The 20,669-nt window shown below is 38.6% G+C and overlaps 1 protein-coding gene and 1 long non-coding RNA gene across 2 annotated transcripts; both read right to left on the bottom strand.

The window, feature by feature from the left end:
* Positions 1-4,199: 4,199 nt before the first annotated feature.
* LOC122014628 lies at positions 4,200-4,527 on the bottom strand. Its single transcript, XR_006120725.1, has 2 exons — positions 4,476-4,527; positions 4,200-4,391 (listed from the first exon to the last, which is right to left on the bottom strand). It is a non-coding gene; the product is annotated as an uncharacterized LOC122014628 (long non-coding RNA).
* A 4,320-nt stretch (positions 4,528-8,847) lies between these two features.
* LOC122013929 lies at positions 8,848-11,714 on the bottom strand. Its single transcript, XM_042570140.1, has 5 exons — positions 11,482-11,714; positions 10,705-11,397; positions 10,560-10,652; positions 9,518-10,388; positions 8,848-9,210 (listed from the first exon to the last, which is right to left on the bottom strand). Exons 1-5 carry the CDS (start codon positions 11,712-11,714, stop codon positions 8,848-8,850), a joined length of 2,253 nt encoding a protein of 750 aa, XP_042426074.1.
* Positions 11,715-20,669: the final 8,955 nt, after the last annotated feature.

Here is a 20,669-nt window from a genome sequence, read left to right as displayed (position 1 = left end):
TGGTTCCCGGAGAGGCGTGAGCCGGGTAGTCAATGTTGACGCCACTCGAATCACCTCGGGATACATGCAAATCATCCCCATTAAGGCTGAGCACGCAGCCACGCCCATTAAATGTTGCCCTATGGGGGGTGCCATGTGTCGTCGCCACAGTCGCCACACGTCCGAGGTGATAGTTGCTGATGTGATGTTTGATGGTTCGAATTCAACGGCTGGATGTGTGCTTTGATTCATGTGCCCTAGATCGGACGGCTCCGGTCGGCCAAGCCATTCTTTATAAAGCCGAGATGTCGGCTTCTGTGTCTGCTGTGTGCTCTGGCGATTTGTGCGTTTGCTCACTCCGACGATTGTGCATTTGCTTGCTCCGGCGAACCTTGGCTCTTTGCTGCCGCGATCCCCAACTCCTTACAGTGGTCCTCTCCCTCTCGTAAGCTTTCCCTCTCATTCTCCATTGCTACTTTCCCACTGCTCTTTTTCCGCCACCGTATTTTTCAGTTTTCTGTGTTTTCCGACCATCTTTCCCGTCGAACCTTCTACCTTTTCATTTTCTGGCCATGACGAACTCTTCGCAGCTGTCCGACTCCATTCCTGGTCTCTGATATACTACCATGGAGACCCGGTTCGACGCGGGCGACGCCGCGAGTTTGATAAACACCTTTGACCTTCCTTCCGACCATGAAATAGTTCTAGCATCTCCGTCTGGTCGGCCCAATGACCTGCCGGTCGGCACAACTTGTTTCTTCCAAGACCAATTCGTGGTCGGTCTTCGGTTTCCCCTCCACCCTTTCATAACCGAGGTTTGCAACTACTTTCGCGTCCTGCTCTCCCAGCTTGTCCCCAATTCCTTCCGCCTGCTGTGCGGCGTGGTAATGTTGCTCCGAGTGCACAACATTCCACTGACCCCTCAGGTCTTCCACTACTTTTATTACCCCAAACAGCCCGAGCTGGACACTTACCTTTTCCAATCCCACATCGATCTGATCTTTTTTGACAAAATGTCCTCCTCCAACAAACACTGGAAGGAGTACTTCTTCTTTTTGAGACTCCCCGAGCGGCCAAGCTTCCAAACCAAATGGTAGGTCGGGCTTCCTACTCAACTTGATTTGAAGAGGTACAAGACTTGACCGGACTACCTCCATGCTGCTAATATGCTGGTCGGCCTGAAGTTCGACATTCATAAGTTGCTGTCAGAGGGTGTGATGTACGTGTTCGGGCTAAGTCCGATCCGAACCAAGCTCCCGAGCAGCTTAGGTATGAAATTCCTCCACCTTCTTCCCTTGAGTCTAACTGATTCTTATCTTCTTTTGCAGTCGACATCATGATGTGCGCTCGGGCAGCCGACATAATGGAGGCCAAGCAAGCTGAGATTGAAGCAACCGCAGCCAAGGAGATGGAACGGCTCGGCTTGACCCCTGTCGGCTCACAAGAAGGTACAGTTGAGGAAACCCCAATTGTGGGCGAGGGGATAGTCGAACAGATGCCCAGCATAGGAGGGGTGACTGACCCGCGCCTGGTCCGAGAAGTGCCACCTGTCGTCCATGCTGAGGGCTCGAGGTCCTCGGGCGATGAGGTACCGCTCACCCGCAAGAGACACCAAACGGACACACCCTCTCACTCCACCACTTCGATCGTACAAGCTTCTGCGGGGGGAGGCACCCCGTCTCCAGCCGCTCCTGCAACAGTGGAGGCTGTTGGTTAGTGCTAGGAAAACGTACCGGCTCCACTGTGCAAAATTTTTGTACAAGTGTCGAACCTTTCCTTAAATAACCTATTATGTTCTTTAGAAGTTAAATTAGGAATCGCAGACGGAACTTAACATCATTAATTCCAAATTTAACTTATCTGTTCTTAATGGTTTAGATTTGAATCGCAAACGGAACTTAACACCATTGATTCAAATCCACCTATGTTATTAATTCCATTAAATATTAATTTCCAAAATTAGCTTCCAGGACTGCATGACGAGGCAAATGACCTTCTTGGATATGGGAGCAACCACCACCGTCTAGTCAAAGCCTTTTAAGGAAAGCTAATATTTAATTTCCTTAAATAACTCTAGGTTAACAAAAAAAAAAAATAATCGAATCACAAATTCGAAAAAGAAGAAAACACAAACTCGAAAAATAAATTCAATAAAGTAGATCTAATTGCCTCTTGTATTTAGAATTTTTACAAAGAAAATAACTAGTATGATGCGGAAGAAAATTACTAGTTATACATTCTCTTTGTAAGCTAATGACCTCGAGATCTTCTGCCGTATTCCTCGCCTCGCCTTGGACGTCGTGTGGGCGACGATCCTCCAAGATGAACACCACCCAAAAGCTTCTTCCTTTTCTTCTAAAATCCGGCCACCACCACCACCAAGGAGAAGAGAACAAAAGGGAAAAGAGAAGGGAGAGGGCCCGCCACACCAAGAGAGTCTTCAAGCAAGAGAATAAGAGTTGTGTCTCATGAAGCCCCCTCACCCCTTCTTTTATATTACTTGCCCAAGGCAAATAAGGAAAAATATTTTATAAAAACTAAAATCATCCAAGAGTTTTTCCTTTTCCCTTTTAATTTTCCTTTTCTTTCTTCTTGATTAAATCAATCACCAAAATTAATTGATGATGATTTTATTTTTTAAACATGGCCGGCCACCTTGCTTGGGCACCAAGCAAGGGTGGCCGACCTCCATAAGAGGAAAAGAATCTTTATTTTTAATAAAATTTTACAAGAAAAAAATCTTATAAAATTTTACAAGCTCTCTTTCCTAAAAAGGAAAGTTCTAAAAATTAAAACCATGTTTTAAAATTTAAAACTTCTCTTATAAAATTTCCTTTTTTAACATGGTGATAGAAAATTTTAATTTTAAAACTTATCTTCCTTTTTTTCCCTTAAACCATGAGGATAGTTAAAAAAAGGAAAGTTTTAAAACTTTTAAAACTCTCTATTAAAACATGTGACCTAATTCAAATAAGGAAAGTTTTACAAAATAAAATCTCTCTTTTAAAACTTATAGTTTTATACAAAGAGAAGATTTTAAAAATTCAAAACAACCCTCCTATTTGAATTAATCTTGGTCGGCCCCTACATGCTTGGTCACTAAGCAATAGGGTCGGCCCCTATAAAGAGGATGTGGTTGGCCCTTGCTTGGTCACCAAGCATTGGACCGACCCACTTCTTGGACACCAAGGAGAGCCTTACATTTGGATGGACTTGAGGCTATAATGAGGCTACGACAGGGATCTAGAGGAGGAATTGGTTTTGGCCTTTCGATGAGCTTGAGTATCCCGTGCTCACCCCGAACACACAACTCAAGTTTATCGATAATAACTCATTCCACTAGAGAGTTATTATCGCACTATCGCACCAATCCCAAATTACATTATGGACTCTGATCCGGTGGTAAGAGCCCGGGACCCCTAACGAGGGGTCAACGCCACGTGGAGGTCAAAAGGCCAGGTGGTCTGTCGAAGAAGGGTGAGCCGACCGGACTCATAAGAAAAGTTCAGGCCGATCGGTCTGCCAGTACACTATGTGAAAATCGATAATAGACTTCGGATATTATCCGAAGTAATAGGTAGATATTTACCGAAGTAGACGCACGTGAAGTAAAAGGGTTATTATTTTACTTCGGCACATGATTACCGAAGTCTATCACCGGTCCAAAACCGGTTCAAAATCAGACCGGTTTCGAAGTAAAAAACCTTTATTACTTCATCAAGACCAATAAAATTACCGAAGTAATTGAGGATATATTACTGCAGAGGTAACATTGTCTAACGAAGTGTAAAGAAGGTACGGCTTCACAATTGTTTATATTATGGTGTAGTAAATAGTTAATATTACTTCTGTATATTTTAGCTTGATCGAAGTAATTGTTATTGTAATACTTCATCGTAGTATGGAAGTAGGAAAGCATATTTTACTACACTTCAACAATTTACGTTAACGCAGTAATACATATGAACGACTTCAACAATTTTAATCAGTGACAAAGTAAATAGTTTATTTAACTACGACAACATTTAAATATACCGAGGTCTTATGTATTGTATTACTTCATCATTTTTACTTATAGTATCGAAGTAGTTGACTATATTTTACTACAATACAAATTTAATTGACAAAAGTGTATATCAAATATTTTGCTATAACACAATAATTTTCATCACCAAAATTGAACAAATATATCACAAATATCTGTCAAATAAATTCAAAAGTGTATTCATAAAAGAAATGTTTAAGCATAACCTAAAAACTTTTGTATCCATAAATCTCTAAATACAATCTAAACTTTATATCATAGCCTACACTTAGGCACCCACATAGAAATAGACAAATTCGCTCCATTCACTTCTGACTTCATCATACTGAGATTGATTGTAATACTGTTTGTTCTTTGATGCTGCAAACTGAATCATTAACAAAAATTTGAGGATCAATGAAAAATAACTTAATATTTTATAAATAAAATATTTCATAAAGAAGAAATTCACCTTTCTTTCCAATTGTGGATATTCATCTAAGACTATCTCTTTCATGTACCGCATCACACAATATCCACATTCAACACCACCATTTTGTTTAAGATTACCCTAATGAAATTGAAAATGTCATGCAAGAAGTCACAATCCAAATAATAAGAATTATTAATTGATGTCTAAATACATAGTCACAATACATACTGTCAATTGTTTAAAACCTGGTCCTTTTGAAATACCCCTTGATGCATTGTATATCTTGACCCCACTACATTGTAAAAATAGAAAATTAGTTTTTTAACCTATAATGAATTGAATGCATTCAAAATTAGCATAAGTTACGACTTACTTGGTCACAATAGTTTGCCAAGCATGATCTCGGTTCCTGTTACTCAAAGAGTCTAATAAATATATCATATTCTTATCTTCATTAATTATAGTCAATATCCAATGGTACTTGCACAAAAAAAATATAACATTGACTAGCATGTAGTAGGAAAAATAAATAATTAAAATCTTACCCGGTGTTATATGGGATGAAGCATATGCTATCTCTGTTTGATGCTCCCAACTGAGCAGCAATATGTTGTGATAATTTACTACCATCTTCACCCACACCGCATGTAGGTATGTGACCAGGATCCACAAATGACACATACTCAGCTCTATTTTCTTTCTTCATGTATTTGTAAAGGTAACTGCAAGGTATTAATTGCAAGGTAATGGCAAAGTAATGAAAAATCTAAATATACCCTATGTAAACCAAAGCAAAAGCATGTGAACAAATATTGTGAACAAAGCAAAGCATGTGAACAAATATTGTGAACAAAGCAAAGCATGTGAACAAATATTGTATTTAACATATAACATACCCCATGTAAACCAAAATGTGTCTGGCACCTATCTCTTTCATCTCCATAAAGCGTAAGATATCTTCTCTTAGCAACCATACACTTTTAGGACGTCCAAACATAGCTTCATCAAATTCTATGTGTATGCTCTCATCTTTAGGCATCAATCTGATAACATACGAGTAGATATACTTGCATGCCATCGGTAAAGTTTTCTCAATTTCCTTGTACTTGTCCTGATCACCATGAACATCCGAAGGAGCAAATGATTGATGTTGTACATTCTTCTGCAATATGTTAAAATATTCAAATGAGTATTCAAATGATTAAGGTTTTTTCCAATACCAACTTTTCAAGAAAATTGAAAGTACCTTCTTCGTTGGTAAAATTACCAACTCTTTAGGCCAAGCAACAATTGTTCCAACAGCATCATTGACGATTGTTGGTCCAGACCGAATTGGGATTGGAAGCTCTGCTTCTTCATCTAATACAACATCAATAGATACCTTGAAATTCCCTTCCCCAAGTGGAACATGATGAATCAGTATATTTGGGGCTCCTTCTGATAGTATTGTACCATATGCCACCACATTTTCACGTTGCTTGACAGCCAAGTTACATTTTTTCCCCTTTAAGAACAATAAGAAATTGTATATAAAAATCTGAATTTGAAAGAAAAATAACTTTGACATAAAATTAAGAATTATAGAACCTCCAAGTTTGAAGTGCCACATTCATAAACCTCCACATCTCCATTTTGGGTCGTTCATGTTTGAGGACTTGTTTGATATCACAACCTCACAAGTTTGATTATCAATGACCTGAGCAAGTTGAGCCTTTAATTTCTCTACTTCAGCCTTCAAGCTCTTATTTTCCTCTGATTGCTCTTTGAAGTTATTGATCGAATCCTTTGGGACTGATTCCCTTTTCTTTCTAGCAGTTTTAAAGTAGAGTTGAGATTTTACACATCCTCCCACGCCTCTAACCCGTCCATAGTGTTCTCGATTTCCTAAGGCAGTAGTTAACACATCATTCATCCCAGATGATTTGAACTCTCCTTTGACTTTCTTTTCCAACAAATCATCCTACAATATGAGATTGTAACAAATCAATCCAAAAATTCTAATATTATTTAGCAAGACAATATGAAAATTAGATAAAAAAAATATTTACAATTTTTTCAGCGACTTCTGCTATCTCCATATTTGTTATGTTGCCAGATTTGTCCTCGCGGGCTTTCCGCCAAAGTATCGATCTATCAACTTCTTCATTTTCAGCAATTAATTTTTTCTCCCTCTATAATTCCAAAAATGATTAGTTACAAAATATTAAATACGTGCTTGAAAATGACAAATACAATGTTTCGAAGCTTACCAATTCAGCCTCTAAGCCGATGTAACCCTTGCGAGATAGTCTGTGATGATATTTATAATGCATCGTTCGTTCTTTTTGCTTGTTATGAATCACCTACATAGAAGATACATTCATAAACACTTGTATGCATTGAGACTTGTAAGCAAATAAACTATAAAGACTTGCTGCAATCATTTGTGCAAATTGTAAACTTGCTGCAAATTGTATATGAATCACCTACATTTAAAGACTTGCTGCAAATTGTAAACTTGCTGCAAACTATAAACACTATTATGAATCTCACCTATATATAAATACTTGCTGCAAATTACCGCAGCTAATTTTAAATGAAAAGAATTGCTGTAAATTGTAAATGAAACATTACCGCAGCTTTAAATGAAACATTACCGCAGAATTGTTGCAACATTAAAACATCATGCAGAATTGTTGCAACATTAAAACATCATGCAGAATTGTTGCAACATTACGTGCAACATTAAAACGTGCAACTTTAAAGACTTGTTGCAACATTAAAACAGTTCAAACGTGCAGAATTGTTGCAACATTAAAATAGTTCAAACGTGCAGAATTGTTGCAACATTACCGCAGTGGTAAATTGTTGCATTTACCATACGTGCAGAATTGTAAATGCAAATGCAGTAACTTGCAAACGTGCAGAATTGTAAATGCAAATGCAAGAACTTGCAAACGTGGCATGCAGAATTGTAACTGCAAATGCACAAATTACACTACACAATCAGTAAAATGCAAAAGAACAAACAATACTATACTTTAAAAGAGTTGCTACAATCCTTAACACCATTACGTACAGACTTGTAAATGCAAACAAACAACACCCTACAAATTTGTAAGTTATACAACAAGTTGATATAAGAAAGATTTGTCTATGAGACATTCCAAAGATTTCCAGCTAATACCATATAAGTACGTACCTCCCATGATGGATGAAGTCTCTCATCTACAAATGCTTTCCAAACTACTTTTGGAATCTGATATTGACTCGGTGGACAACTCAATTTTTCAGGATTATCTTTATTTGGCCAAACAAATCTGCTAGTGAGTTTGTTTTTGAAATCTCGCCATTTTTGAGATGCTGAATTCATCACAGCAGTCTCGCTTTGTGGTGCTAATTCGAACACATTCTGCAACACAAAATATTTGTTGGTACTATTAATAGAGAAGTTGAACACGAATAAGAAAACAAATCAACATACAAGCTAGATGATTATACAACTAATATGATAAGAATGAATTAAAGAAGGCAATGACAACATAGAGTTGGAAAGCTAATTTCATTTGGGATTGTATTTATATATTAATCTTACCGAGATCTCTTCCCACACTTTTTGTTTTATATTTTCTGGAACAGTAAGCCAAGATTTTATGTTGATTGGCACCATGGTTCTAGCAACAGAGTCAATGTATGATTGCAATGCCTTTCCATTTGCATTGTATAATGGGCGCCCCATGTCATCATAATCAATTTTTGCTTTTTTCCCCCATCTTGCAGCTGCAGTGAGTTTACACATTGATGTAGGACCCCGTTTATTCTTCTGCACATCTACAGAATGTTCTTCTCTATCAGTAACTCCATGTAGCTCCACATCGGCTACTCCATGTAGCTCAGCATCGACTACTTCATGTATCTCCTCAACTGCTACTCCCTGTTTTTTACGACCCATCGAGTATTATCTGCATAAGAACATAAATGTAACCAATGTTAAAATTTTTACAATAATAGAAACATAAACATGACGTATAAATTACAATGACACATAAATAAATAACAACACAAACGTAAACATGACATAGAATTACATAACATAATTTTTTAAAGTGCATAAAACATTTCTTCATGTTCAAAACATAAACATTGGATAAAAATACAAAACATCATTTTTGCTTTTTTGTGACCCATACACCCTCAATTTCTGATCTAAAATATCTTTCATGTGCAGGAATACAATGAGTATTAACATCATCAATTGGTCGAGAATTTGGAATACTGCTCCAATCATCATCATCTTCCTCATAACATCTATTTGGAACTGGAAGCACAATTGACCACCCCTTTTTTAATGGGTCATCAATATAAAAGACTTGGTTGACTTGACTTGCAAGCATAAATTCGTCATTCTTGTGTCCTCGTTTGTTTAAATTGACTAGGTGAAGCCACATTCATCGTTGTTGATTATTCCTTTGTCATTTGCAACCCACACACACTTGAAAAGAGGAATATGAAATTGATGATAGTCTAATTCCCATATTTCTTCAATCACTCCATAGAAAGACACATCAACTAACAAGGGATTCTTATCTTTAGCACTACATACAAGCATGGTGTTGGCAACTAAAGAAACCCCACTGTTTTGGCAAACTCTGTCATCATCCCGCGCCTTTGTTTGGTATAAATTCCCATTTATCACATAGCTATTATACTTAAGGATTTGCACACGCGGTCCATGGGCCAACCATGTTAATGTCGATGTTGTTCCACCATTGCAACTGTCAATTTCAGCAGCCACCTAACATGTATTCAATTTGAATATGGTGATTAAAAATAGTAGATATAAGTTGTTCAGCGCAAATGATAGCAAAAATTTAATGAATCTAGTATCCACCTTTGCGCGAAACCAATCAATAAACCCCTTGTTGTGAGCATCTTGTATCCACCTTTCATCTTTCTCTTTTTTGGGAAACATTGATTTCAAAAATATTTTATGTTCACTGTAGAAATATTAAAATATAAATTTGTGTCAAACATTAGATAATCTCAATTACATATGCAGAATCATAAATAATACAATACACTTACATTATATAGGGAGATACTTCTTCCATATTTTCTAGCACAATCAAATGTGCCTGTTGCAGATCAACTTGTTGCACTATAATTGGTGTGTTGCATGCTTGCAAGCCAGAAATATTTGCTTTTGAGTCTCGAATTGATTGAGGGGCTCCAATAGGATCAACGCCATTAAGGTATTCTGAACAAAACTCAATTGCTTCTTCTGCTAAATATCTCTGAACAATGCAACCTTCAGGATGTTTTCGACTGCCCACATAACTCTTAAGAACCTTCATGCATCTTTCAAATGGATACATCCATCTGAAGTAAACTGGTCCACATAATCGGACTTCTCGAACAAGATGGACAGTTAAGTGAAGCATGATATCGAAGAAAGATGGGGGAAAATATTGCTCCAATAAGCAGAGTGTAACAACCAAGTCAGATTGTAGCTTATCTAACTTGGCTACATCTATAACCTTGCAACAAATATCTTTGAAGAAGAAGCATAATCTTATGATGGCATATCTAACATGTTTTGGCAGTGCATCACGTATGACTATTGGCAAGAAATGCTGCATTAAAACATGACAATCATGGGATTTCAAGCAAGTCAACTTCAACTGATCCATGCACACAATATTATTCATGTTCGAAGAGAAACCTTCTGGAACTTTTATATCCTTTAATGACTTGCACACTTGCAACTTTTCTTTTTTTGTGAATGAGCACGCAGCAAGAGGAAGATATGTTCTTTTCTCCCCAACTATAGGTGTTAATTCAGGTCTAATTCCCATCTTAACCATGTCCAACCTAGTTGCCACATTATCCTTGGTTTTTCCTTTAACATTCATCAAAGTATTAATGAGGGATTCAAAGACATTTTTCTCGATATGCATAACATCAAGACAATGCCTTACATGCAGGTGTTTCCAGTAAGGAATATTAAAAAAGATTGACTTCTTCTTCCAACATTTTCTAAAATTTGTCACTCCTAAATCTTTTTCTTCTATATTGACTTCCAACTTATTAGCCTTTGCATTCTTTATTTTCCCTTTCACACTTATCTTCTTTCCAAACTCACACCTTATGTCAGAAAGTTTGTCAAACAACTTAATCCCAGATAATGGTCTAGCTGCTTCTCCAAGTTCCTCCATGCCATTAAACTCCTTCATTTGCCTACGATATGGATGAAACCGTGATAGGAATCTTCTAATGGCCAGCAAATGACATTTTCTTCCCATTTTCCAAGTGTCTTGCATAAGTATCTTCTCCGCATATTGGACATGCATAATAACCATGTGTAGTACATCCACTAAGGTTACCATATGCAAGAAAGCCATTGATGGTCCATAATAAGACTGCTTTAAGAGTGAAGAACTGCCTGCGATAAGCATCATAGACTCCATCAACTCCTTCCCACAATCGTTGCAAATCTTCAACTAGCACCTCCAGATAGACATTAATATCATTTCCAGGCTGCTTAGGCCCTGAAATGAGCATAGTTAGCATGATGTATTTCCTCTTTATACACATATTTGGAGGTAAATTATAGTTGACCAACATGATTGGCCAACAACTGTACCGACTACTAAGGTTGCTATGAGGATTAATGCCATCAGCTGCAAGTGCTAGGCGAAGATTTCTTGGCTCACTTTCAAAGTCAGGCCACATATGATCCACCAACTTCCATGATGGTGAATCAACTGGATGACGTAACTGACCAACAACTCTTGTAGAATCTGCATGCCATGTTAAATTTCTCGAGGTCTCTAAAGATTTAAACATGCGCTTAAATCTTGGAATGGGAGGGAAATACCAAACCACCTTAGCAGGAACACCTTTCTTCTCAACCTTGTTTTTGTTTAGCTTCCACCGTGACAAACCACATCTAGGGCAACTTATGCAGTTTTCATATTGCTTCCTATAAAGAATACAATCATTTAAACAAGCATGAATCTTTTCATGAGTCAACGCTAAACAACTCAAAGTCTTTTTTACATCATACATTGAGGATGGTAGATTGTGATCATTTGGTAGCATATCCCCAAAATCTAATAGTATATCTGAAAATAGAGCATCACTCATTCCATGCCTTGCTTTGGTATTGTACAGTTTCACAAGTGCACTCAATTTTGTGTAACGTTGACATCCCTTGTATAATGGTTTCTCCGATTCTTCTAAAAATTTCATAAATTCTTCAGGATTTTCTGTATAGTTATCATACGCTGCCTCACACATATGAGCAGTTTCAAAGTTGTCATAATAATTATTAATTGGCTCCTGATTGACACTCCCTTTGACGTTATCATTTTTGGTAGGCTCACCATGCCAAATCCAATTCATATAATTTTGACTAAAACCATGGAAATAAAGATGCTCTAAAATAGACTTAACCGGTCCTTTTTTAAGATTGATACATTTGCAACAAGGACAATGAATATCATTGGGGTCAATATTGGGATTCTGTAAACAATCTCTAATAAACTGTTCCACACCCTCCTCATACTGCTTAGACCTTCTATCCAAATATATCCAGGATTTATTCATTTCAATCAAGCAAAATCTACAAACAAAGAAAATCTGAATATATTAAAGTGAATAAACAAAAGTTAAAAAAAATACTACATGTAGTTCAAAAATGTAGAATCCATGCAATTTTAATTTGTAAAATCTAATGCAAGAAATCATATAGTGACAAAAATCATATAGTGACACTCAATTCCAGAAGTCATGTGACACACAAAAATAAAATTAAAACACACAAAAATCAGATAGTGACACAGATTTTGATTACATCTTCCTCAATAAATATATAAGATACAATTACAGCAAAGAAACAGATTTTGTTTATATAATTCTGTCATTTACTAATGTAACCGCAAGTTCTTTTCAGATAAATATAAGCTTCAATAAAATTAGGAAATCAACTCTCAGAAAATATAAAGAGTAAGATTAATCAGACTATTTAGGAAGTCAATTATACAAAATATTTCCATAAACAAGTAAATTTTGTCAGATTTTAATCAACTCTCAGAAACATGCACGCAAAGACAAGGCATGCACATAGAGACAAGACACCCCACACTCCAAAACATACACACAAAGACAAGACACCCTTTATTTTATGTTTTTATTTTTATTTTTTACTTCGATAGGAACATATAATTGCATATACTCTTTTAAAGTTGAGATAGACACAAATTGTAAAAAGGAATAAGGCATGAAGTGATTTTGTCTCCAAACACAAGCCCAAAGTCACAGAGGTTGTGAAACAATGGAACAACAATCTCTCATCAAATGATGGACCTAGAAAAGCAAGGTATAGGAGGAACTAATTGCATGCACGTGCTCAAGGGGCTATGAATGTTAACAATCAAAAAGGTTAGTATAGTTCAAATGTAAGCGTGGTGTGTGGTAAAAGAATTCCTCTATATATTCTTATACACTTTTCATATATCTTTTGAAGGATGCCTTGCATTGTCTAGCTCAATTTGTAGTTACAGATGAAAGGATTGCTTGAATATGTAATTAACTTTCAGCAACAAAATTCTTCAAATCAAATTCGCTCACTAAACAACTACAGTGTACTAGATCTCTTTCTTTTCCTCACTGCATTGCAAACAAACAAACAAACTATACCAAACTTTCAAAGATGGACCACCTGCATTGCACAAGACTTCTCTAATGATTAAGATGTGACTTTAAATGAATTTTCTACCATTCTAATGTATCAACAATGACACTACACAATTATGACACTCAATTTATAAATTGTAAGTGTTAGCTAGAAGAATCATATCAGAATATCCTATGTATGCATTGCAATCTTGTACCAAATTGACAACTTAAATGATTTAGGAAGATAGTCTAGTCAATGGAAGCAAAGGTCCAAACTTGATCAAAATCCGATTGTAAAACTAATTAAATGGTTTAGGCAAGGCAACAAACATCAGTAACAGAGTGTAACAACCAAAATGTCAATTGAGTGATAGATTTTTGGAAAACTAGAAGAAACCATAGGGAGGAGATGTCATAAACTATAGGGAAGGAGGTGCCCTAGAGTAGGAGATGTTAGAAACCATAGGGTAGAAAACCAACCTGGTTGACGAGCTGATGGGGCTGAAGGATCGGATCGGTTAGAGACGGCGACCTCAAACTCGGCAGTTGTCTCTTCTTCCCGTGGCCAAGAAACCTCAAAGAGGAAGACATGGCGCTGCAAGGAAAGGAACGAAGGGGGTGGGATAGGGAAGACGCGCGTGACCGAAAGGGAGGGTTAGGGCGGTGAAGAAAGCACTTCCTCTTCTTCCCGTGACAAAGGCGATGATGAAACCTAGCACTGTCGATCGGGGCGGCGGTGAAGAGGTTTTCGTGAACAAAAACGCTAAGTTATAACTTAGCGTATAATTTATTAATAAATTATTAGGATTTTATTACATGATTAATTGAAAAATTAATAAATTGATTAATTTATTAATAAATAGAAAAATGTTTTAATCGGTTGAGAGTTATTACTTCAGCATATAAACATATGAATTTTATTTTGAGACTTATTACTTCAACAAATATATATTATGAAGTAAAATATCAATAAAAATTAGTAGTGAGACCTACGATTTTTAATCTATAAAGTCTAAAATAAAATATACTTCATTAAATTTATTATCGAATTAGATTATTATATATTACTTCGTATTTATAAATCACCGAAGTAACTTGTGGCGAAGTCTATACCCGATTTTCACATAGTGGTAAACATCTGATAGTAAAAGGCGCCCTGACAGGAATCGGGGTTCCGACGCTCAATGAAATAGTAAACAATGGCCGAGCGGAAGGCCTAAGAGAAGGTAGGACGTAATTATAGGACCGTTAGATTCGATAGAGGGGGGGGGGGGGTGAATATCGATTCGAAAACTTAGAGTATAAACGCAGCGGAAAAGTAAAATAGATACAAATATTTTTTTACTTCGTTCGGAGCCTGTGACGACTCCTACTCGAAGGCTCGTGGTCCTTGACTACTTTCGTTGGGCAATCACTAACAATTCGAATATAGTTACAAAATTGAACACAGGAACTGCTAGTGAAAATAAAGCAATACCGACAAGGAAATTAAGAAATCGAAGGAGCACTTTGTCGGAGCTTTGTTAGCGTTGCACTGAACGTCGAGCAGCAAGACCAGCAGTAGAAGAGTTCTCAGATTGATTGATGATTGCTGAAGCTCCTGCCTGGGGCTTCTTTTATATGCTGTTCCGGGCGCCTGGAATGCGACGTAGCTGCACAAACCGTGATGCTCCACATGGCGACGACTCGGCTAGATATAATTTGCCTTCCGGGCGCCCGGATTCCCTCCGGGCGCCCGGACCACCTTGTTCCAGAAAACTCTTTTTTCCTGCAAAACAAAGTTAGTCCGAGGCAATATATATCCTGCAACACAGATTGTTAGCACATTTTATCATAGTAAGAATTAGCACAAGTTAGTATGACTTAAATTCCGTCTTTCCGAGACCGGAATCTAGTCACGATCTCGACTTAGATATCTGAAATGGATCTAAGCCGAATTGACGCCTAATGTTCCCTTCCCGGGAACGCGTCCTCGCAGTCACTCACCTCCAGTGACTTACCTCACTTACCTGCCAGACGTCCTTCGACCCGTCTGGACTTCTCGCCAAGCGTCCGGTCAGCCCGTTGACCCGCTTGGACTTCTCGCCAGCTATCCGGTCAGCCCATCGACCTAGCTGGACTTCTCGCCAAGCGTCCGGTCAGCCCGTCGACCCACTTGGACTTCTCGCCAGCTATCCGGTCAGCCCGTCGACCTAGCTGGACTTCGTGCCAGACATCCGGTCAGCCCGTCGACCTGTCTGGACTTCTCCTGCACACTCGATCAAAGTGTCAGACAACAACAAAACTAACTTAACCTATTTGTCATTCATCAAAACTTGGGTTAGACCGTTAGTGCTACCCGCACCAACAATCTCCCCCTTTTTGATGGAATGACAACTTGGTTAAGTTAGTGAAAGAACGAAAAAGCCAGGTACATTGGTTTTACAGTTAGTTTCAGTGTTTTCAATTTGGTTTGTCTAACTTAACCACCTAACCCTCCCCCTTTGGCATTCATAAAAAAAAACAAGGGTAAACAATCATAGTGTAGAGTTTCTGTAAAAATAATCACAGCTAATCTTGAATAAATCTGAGTTTGGTTTAAGAAAACAATTTTTTAAATCCAAGGAAAAAAATCAAGTTGACTTGGGGGAAAAAAATCTGAGTTTGATTGAATTTTGAAAAGTTTAAAGTTTTAACTTCTCAAGCGTGAAATTTTTTTTAAATTAGGTGTTTCAACTTTTCAAAAGGTAAATTTTTCATTTCAGGTTTGAGTAACATTTACTTTTAAAATTTTTAACTTCAATCTTTCAAAACAAAGCAAAAGTTAAACGAGTAAGATTAAATTTGCCAAAATAATTTTTAAGGCTAATTTGATAAAGGCTAAGTTTGGAAAGTTTAATTTTCAATAGTCAACATTTTAAATCAGGTTTGAAAATTAGGTGGGATTAAACTTTCAAGTTTTTCAAACACTTAGTTAAATTTAACTGTTTTTGTAAATTAATGTTCAAACATAAGCTAGTTTTTTAAAAAGCATTTGTCAAACACATAAAATTTTGATTAATTTCTCCCCCTGAACTTGACACTTAAAATTAAACAGCTATCTAACAAATTAGGTACTAACTAACTATCAGAAGATAGTAGCTTTCACTTGGTTAGTCAGATTAAGGTGTTTATAAACAGTCAGTGTATGACTTGACTGATGATCTTAATCTGATTACTGTCTGATTTGTATTTAACGTCCAGACTTATGCTGATGCACTGAAATAAGCATCTTAAGTCCAGACAGTTGGCCTATGCATCTCACCCATTTCTATGTTTGTCAAACACAAGCAAGGTAAACCTAAGGTGTTGGTGAGATGCTCAAAAACTAGTCCTATGGGTACATGCTTTCTAAGGATTCAAAACTAATCTAAGGCCAAAACTGTTTTTGAAAATCTAAAAATGGAAAGTTTTTGAAAACAAACAAGTTTAACCTATAATTTGATAAAACCATTTTTGAAAGTATTTTTGAAAGATCCTAGTCTATCAAGATAGAACATAATCAATGTAAGTCTGAAATATCACTAGATAGATCCAAAATATTTTACAGGTAGTGTAGCTACAGAAGTTAGTCATAACTAGATCTACTGAGATGATGAAGGGGGTGGTCCAGATCCCAAGGATCGGAGAAGCGCCATCAGCTCAGTGTGTCGGGTATCCCCGGCAGCTCGTAACTCGGCTACCTCTCACCGAATGTCTCGATGAAAATCAGAGTTCTCCTGTTGGAGACTCGCCATAGCTCTCTCTAGTCCGGTCATACGGTCGGATAGAGAGCGGGGAGCGTGACGTGGTGCTCGAGCTGGGGGAGGTGGTGGAGCCGGTGCGGCTTCCTCTGGAAATAGTGCGAGCATGAACTCGTCCGCCTGTGCGTCTGGATCGGGTTGGTGCTGTGCCCCCCTCCGCCAAGACATAGTCCCGTCATCTCTATCTATCTGGATACCGGCTAGGGAGAAGTTCCGAGCTGCTATAACATCGAACTCGGTCATATGGGCAATGTCTCCTCTAGTGACATCAATGCGCAACGAGGACATATAGGCTGTCAGAATGTGACCAAATGGCATATGGACTCGTCTATCAGTCACGAATCCAGCCGAGTAGATAATGGTGGAGAAAATATGTAGGCTGATGTCAATTTCTAACCTATGAATTAGGGCATAAAGTAAGAACGAATGGAATGGGCGCATCACAGCGATGTCCCGAGTAGTCAGTGGTAAAATGCAAAGGACTACAACCCTATAAAGAGCGTAGTCCTGGACCCGAAGTTCTACTGACCTAAACTGTGTCACAGTGGGATCTCTCTCTCCCCAAAAAAATACGAATAAATCGTATCGAGAGTAATATGTGAGTAGGGATCTCCGAATGGTAGATCCCTCGGAGGATAGCACAAAAAAGAACAAGTAGATGGACGCAACTCTAAAAACTCTCGGATAGTCATAGGGGAAAATGTGATATCAGTGCCTGCTGCCCTAGTGGTATAGGTGAGATCGTCTACTTTCACTAGGTTATTGCAAAATTCGGCACACAGACTTATGTTTATTGGACTGGTACATTCGACAAGGTTCCTTAAGTTATAGTGGCCTATAACCTCTAAAGCGGAGGGACATGACCTTAGAAAGAACAATCTATCTATGCAGGTAGTCCTAATTATAAAGCCCGAAAATTCTCAAAACTGTTTTAGAAATATAGCATGATTTTTCTGGAATTTTTAGATATTTTTCCGGAATTTTCCGAGTAGCGGAAGTAGCAAAAATAATTAGAACCGTAAAATAGCTTAGGCGGGAATCGAACCCGAGACCTATGGTTTACGGGTAAGTTTAGTAACTGGTGAACCCAGCAGGGCCGTGCTGAAATAAAGAGGAATCAATTATATTTATATTAGAATTGGGCCTAGTTACCCACTTAATATAAATAAGAACTTAAGTTGGGGTTTGATTTATTTTGAAGTTGGTTCGGCAATTCCTCCTCACGAAAACCTCACGCCACTTTCCCTCTCCAAACCCTCAACGCCGAACACCCCTTCTCCTCTTCCTCTCTCGGCGCCCAAGTCCCAAGGGCTCTCGGATCACTTTCCAGCGACGACTCCAACACGAAAGAGGTTCTTCTCCGCGAGAGGAACGCGAAGACGTGATCGGATCGTCGAGAGGATCATCTCCACCGGAACTCTAGCGAATAGAATCGTAAGAAATTACGATCAAGAGGTAAGAAACCCCTCACCTGCAGTATAATAGCTCCGTTTGGATTTTCTATGCATTATATTAGTAATATGCAGAGTTTGTTGACATGTAGGGTGTTTTAACCCTCCTCTCAGATTTAGGGATTTAGTTGAGCACCTTTAGATGGGCCGGACACGCTTACCCTCTTCAGTTGGGGTTGTAGACGTTGTCGGGTGCCTAAAGGTGATCTCCCTAATAAAGAGGAGAGTTGGGGCACACTAAGTGTTCGACAAAATAACTAGATCAGTAAAAATGCAACTTAGGCATTTTAATAGTACAGTTAAATGCATTAGAAGCGTTTAAAACAGTAAATCAGTTTATGTTAGCTATATGGGACTACGGTCCAATGGGTGGGCTCCCACAGTCGCCTCTAGGTTCAGATAACCTAGCCCTAGGTTCAGATAACCTAGAAACAGCAAGTTAAAACAGTTACCTATATTCAGTATTTTATTTTCAGTGGCACTGTACTGGATCAGATATCCATTGGGTTGGACTCCCACAGTCGTCCCTAGGTTTAGATAACCTAGTTAACCCTACTAGATTCGGGACTTGCAAACCCGGGTCTAGTTAGGGATGCGCGCACAACAAGTACAGTTGCCGGGCCCAAACAGCATGATTATGTATTTTCACTTATTATGTATTAGATTTCAAAACTCAAAATCAATTATGCTAGTTGAGTTTGTTTCCAGTTACAGATTTAGTTTCAGTTAGTTTAGCCTATATTCAGTTCAGTGTTTATTTGGTTGCTTTGCCATGATTCAGTGCTTATGCCATGCTTGTATGTTATGCCTTACGATTTCAGTATACCATGTCTTAGCAAGTTCAGCGCATATTTTCAAATAGCATGATTTAAAAGCATATTGCATCGAATGCATGATTTTGTGAGGTAGATGGTTTCTTACTAAACTTTAAGCTTACAGATTCTACTTTTCCTTATACTGCAGATAAAGGTAAAGGAAAGATGGACTAACAGAGGAAGCTGGAGGGCAATGCAAAGATGGTGTGTGTGGCAGGAACCGGAATCAAAGGTCCTTAGGGGACTTAGCAAGTTTAACCAATGAGAACTCTAGCAATTTTTACTTTCATACACTTTCAATTGTTAAATGTGTTTAGTGACTTAAAATGCCATGAACCAGTGAACCTTACTCTAGCTTAAGTCTAAAATTGTTATTACATGTTGTTAGAATAGTTATCATGCATGGGATAGTTGATAGGTGGAGTCTTGGCACAACCTGAGTGAAATCGAGTTGATTGAAATCGAACTCGATCGGTCTCGACCGATCGAGGGCTGGTGTGTCCTTTGGATCGATCGGTAGGCCGATCCAGGCATACTGATGATCGACCGTCTCATGGATCGGTCGACCGATCCGAGGCGAATAGAGACATGGGAGGTGGGCGGTCGGTCTGACCGATCGAGGTGCTCTGGATCGGTCGGTGGGCCGATCAGTGCGCCAACGCAGGACGCGGAGGCTCACCGATCGGTCGGTCAGGCGGATCGGTGAGGTCTGGATCGGTCGGCGATCCAGTGACACAGAGAAGAAGAGAAAGCCTTTGGATCGGTCCGCCGACCGATCCAGAGACTTCTACCGTGCCAGTATCAAGCTGGATCGATCCCGTGATCGATCCGACAGCCCAATCGATCTGTGGATCGATTGAAATGCCTGATTACAGCTAGCAGGTCATCCGGGAGGCATAGGTTGTCTCCCCTAGCAAGTGTACAACTCCTAGGTACACCCAGAGCATTAAGTTTTGATCAGTTTAGTAGAAAAATTTTAATTAGCCTAGCTTTCCGCACAGTATAGTTTAGCAATAACTGTAGCGATTCGCCTTACAGCCTAGTACCCAGAAGGTGGGTCGTTACAGACTGGTATCAGAGCAGTGTTCCATACTTCCTACACACACATCAGCATTGTACCTGCAGCTTCCAAGTAAGAACACCTCTACTTTATTTATGCTTCTTGTTTATTATTACAGTTCATGTTTATATACCTACTGCTTGTTAGTATGTGATAGTTTAAACATGATATCAGTAGTTAGATAACTGTGATAGTGTTAGTTATACCTATGTTCTCTATGTCTTTAGAAATGGCACGAGGACGCCCAGCTAGAAGGGCACTAGCTACTGAGCCCCAGCAAGAGGCAGGCAGTTCAGTGCCTCCTCCAGACCTTACAGCACTAGTGGCTCAGTTACAGCAGCAGCTCGCTGAACAGCAACAGGAGATAGCCACCTTAAAGGCTAATCACCCCGGAACCGAATCTGACGACTCCAGAAGTCTTAGAGGTTCCACCAGCTCAGCCTACAGCGCCAACACCGGCACCAGTACCAGCACCAGCAGTCCCAGCA

This window comes from Zingiber officinale, chromosome 8B, assembly GCF_018446385.1.
Source record: "Zingiber officinale cultivar Zhangliang chromosome 8B, Zo_v1.1, whole genome shotgun sequence".
NCBI lineage: Eukaryota > Viridiplantae > Streptophyta > Magnoliopsida > Zingiberales > Zingiberaceae > Zingiber > Zingiber officinale.
Note: the sequence above shows the minus strand (reverse complement) of the source record. Positions and strands in the feature narration are given on the sequence as shown.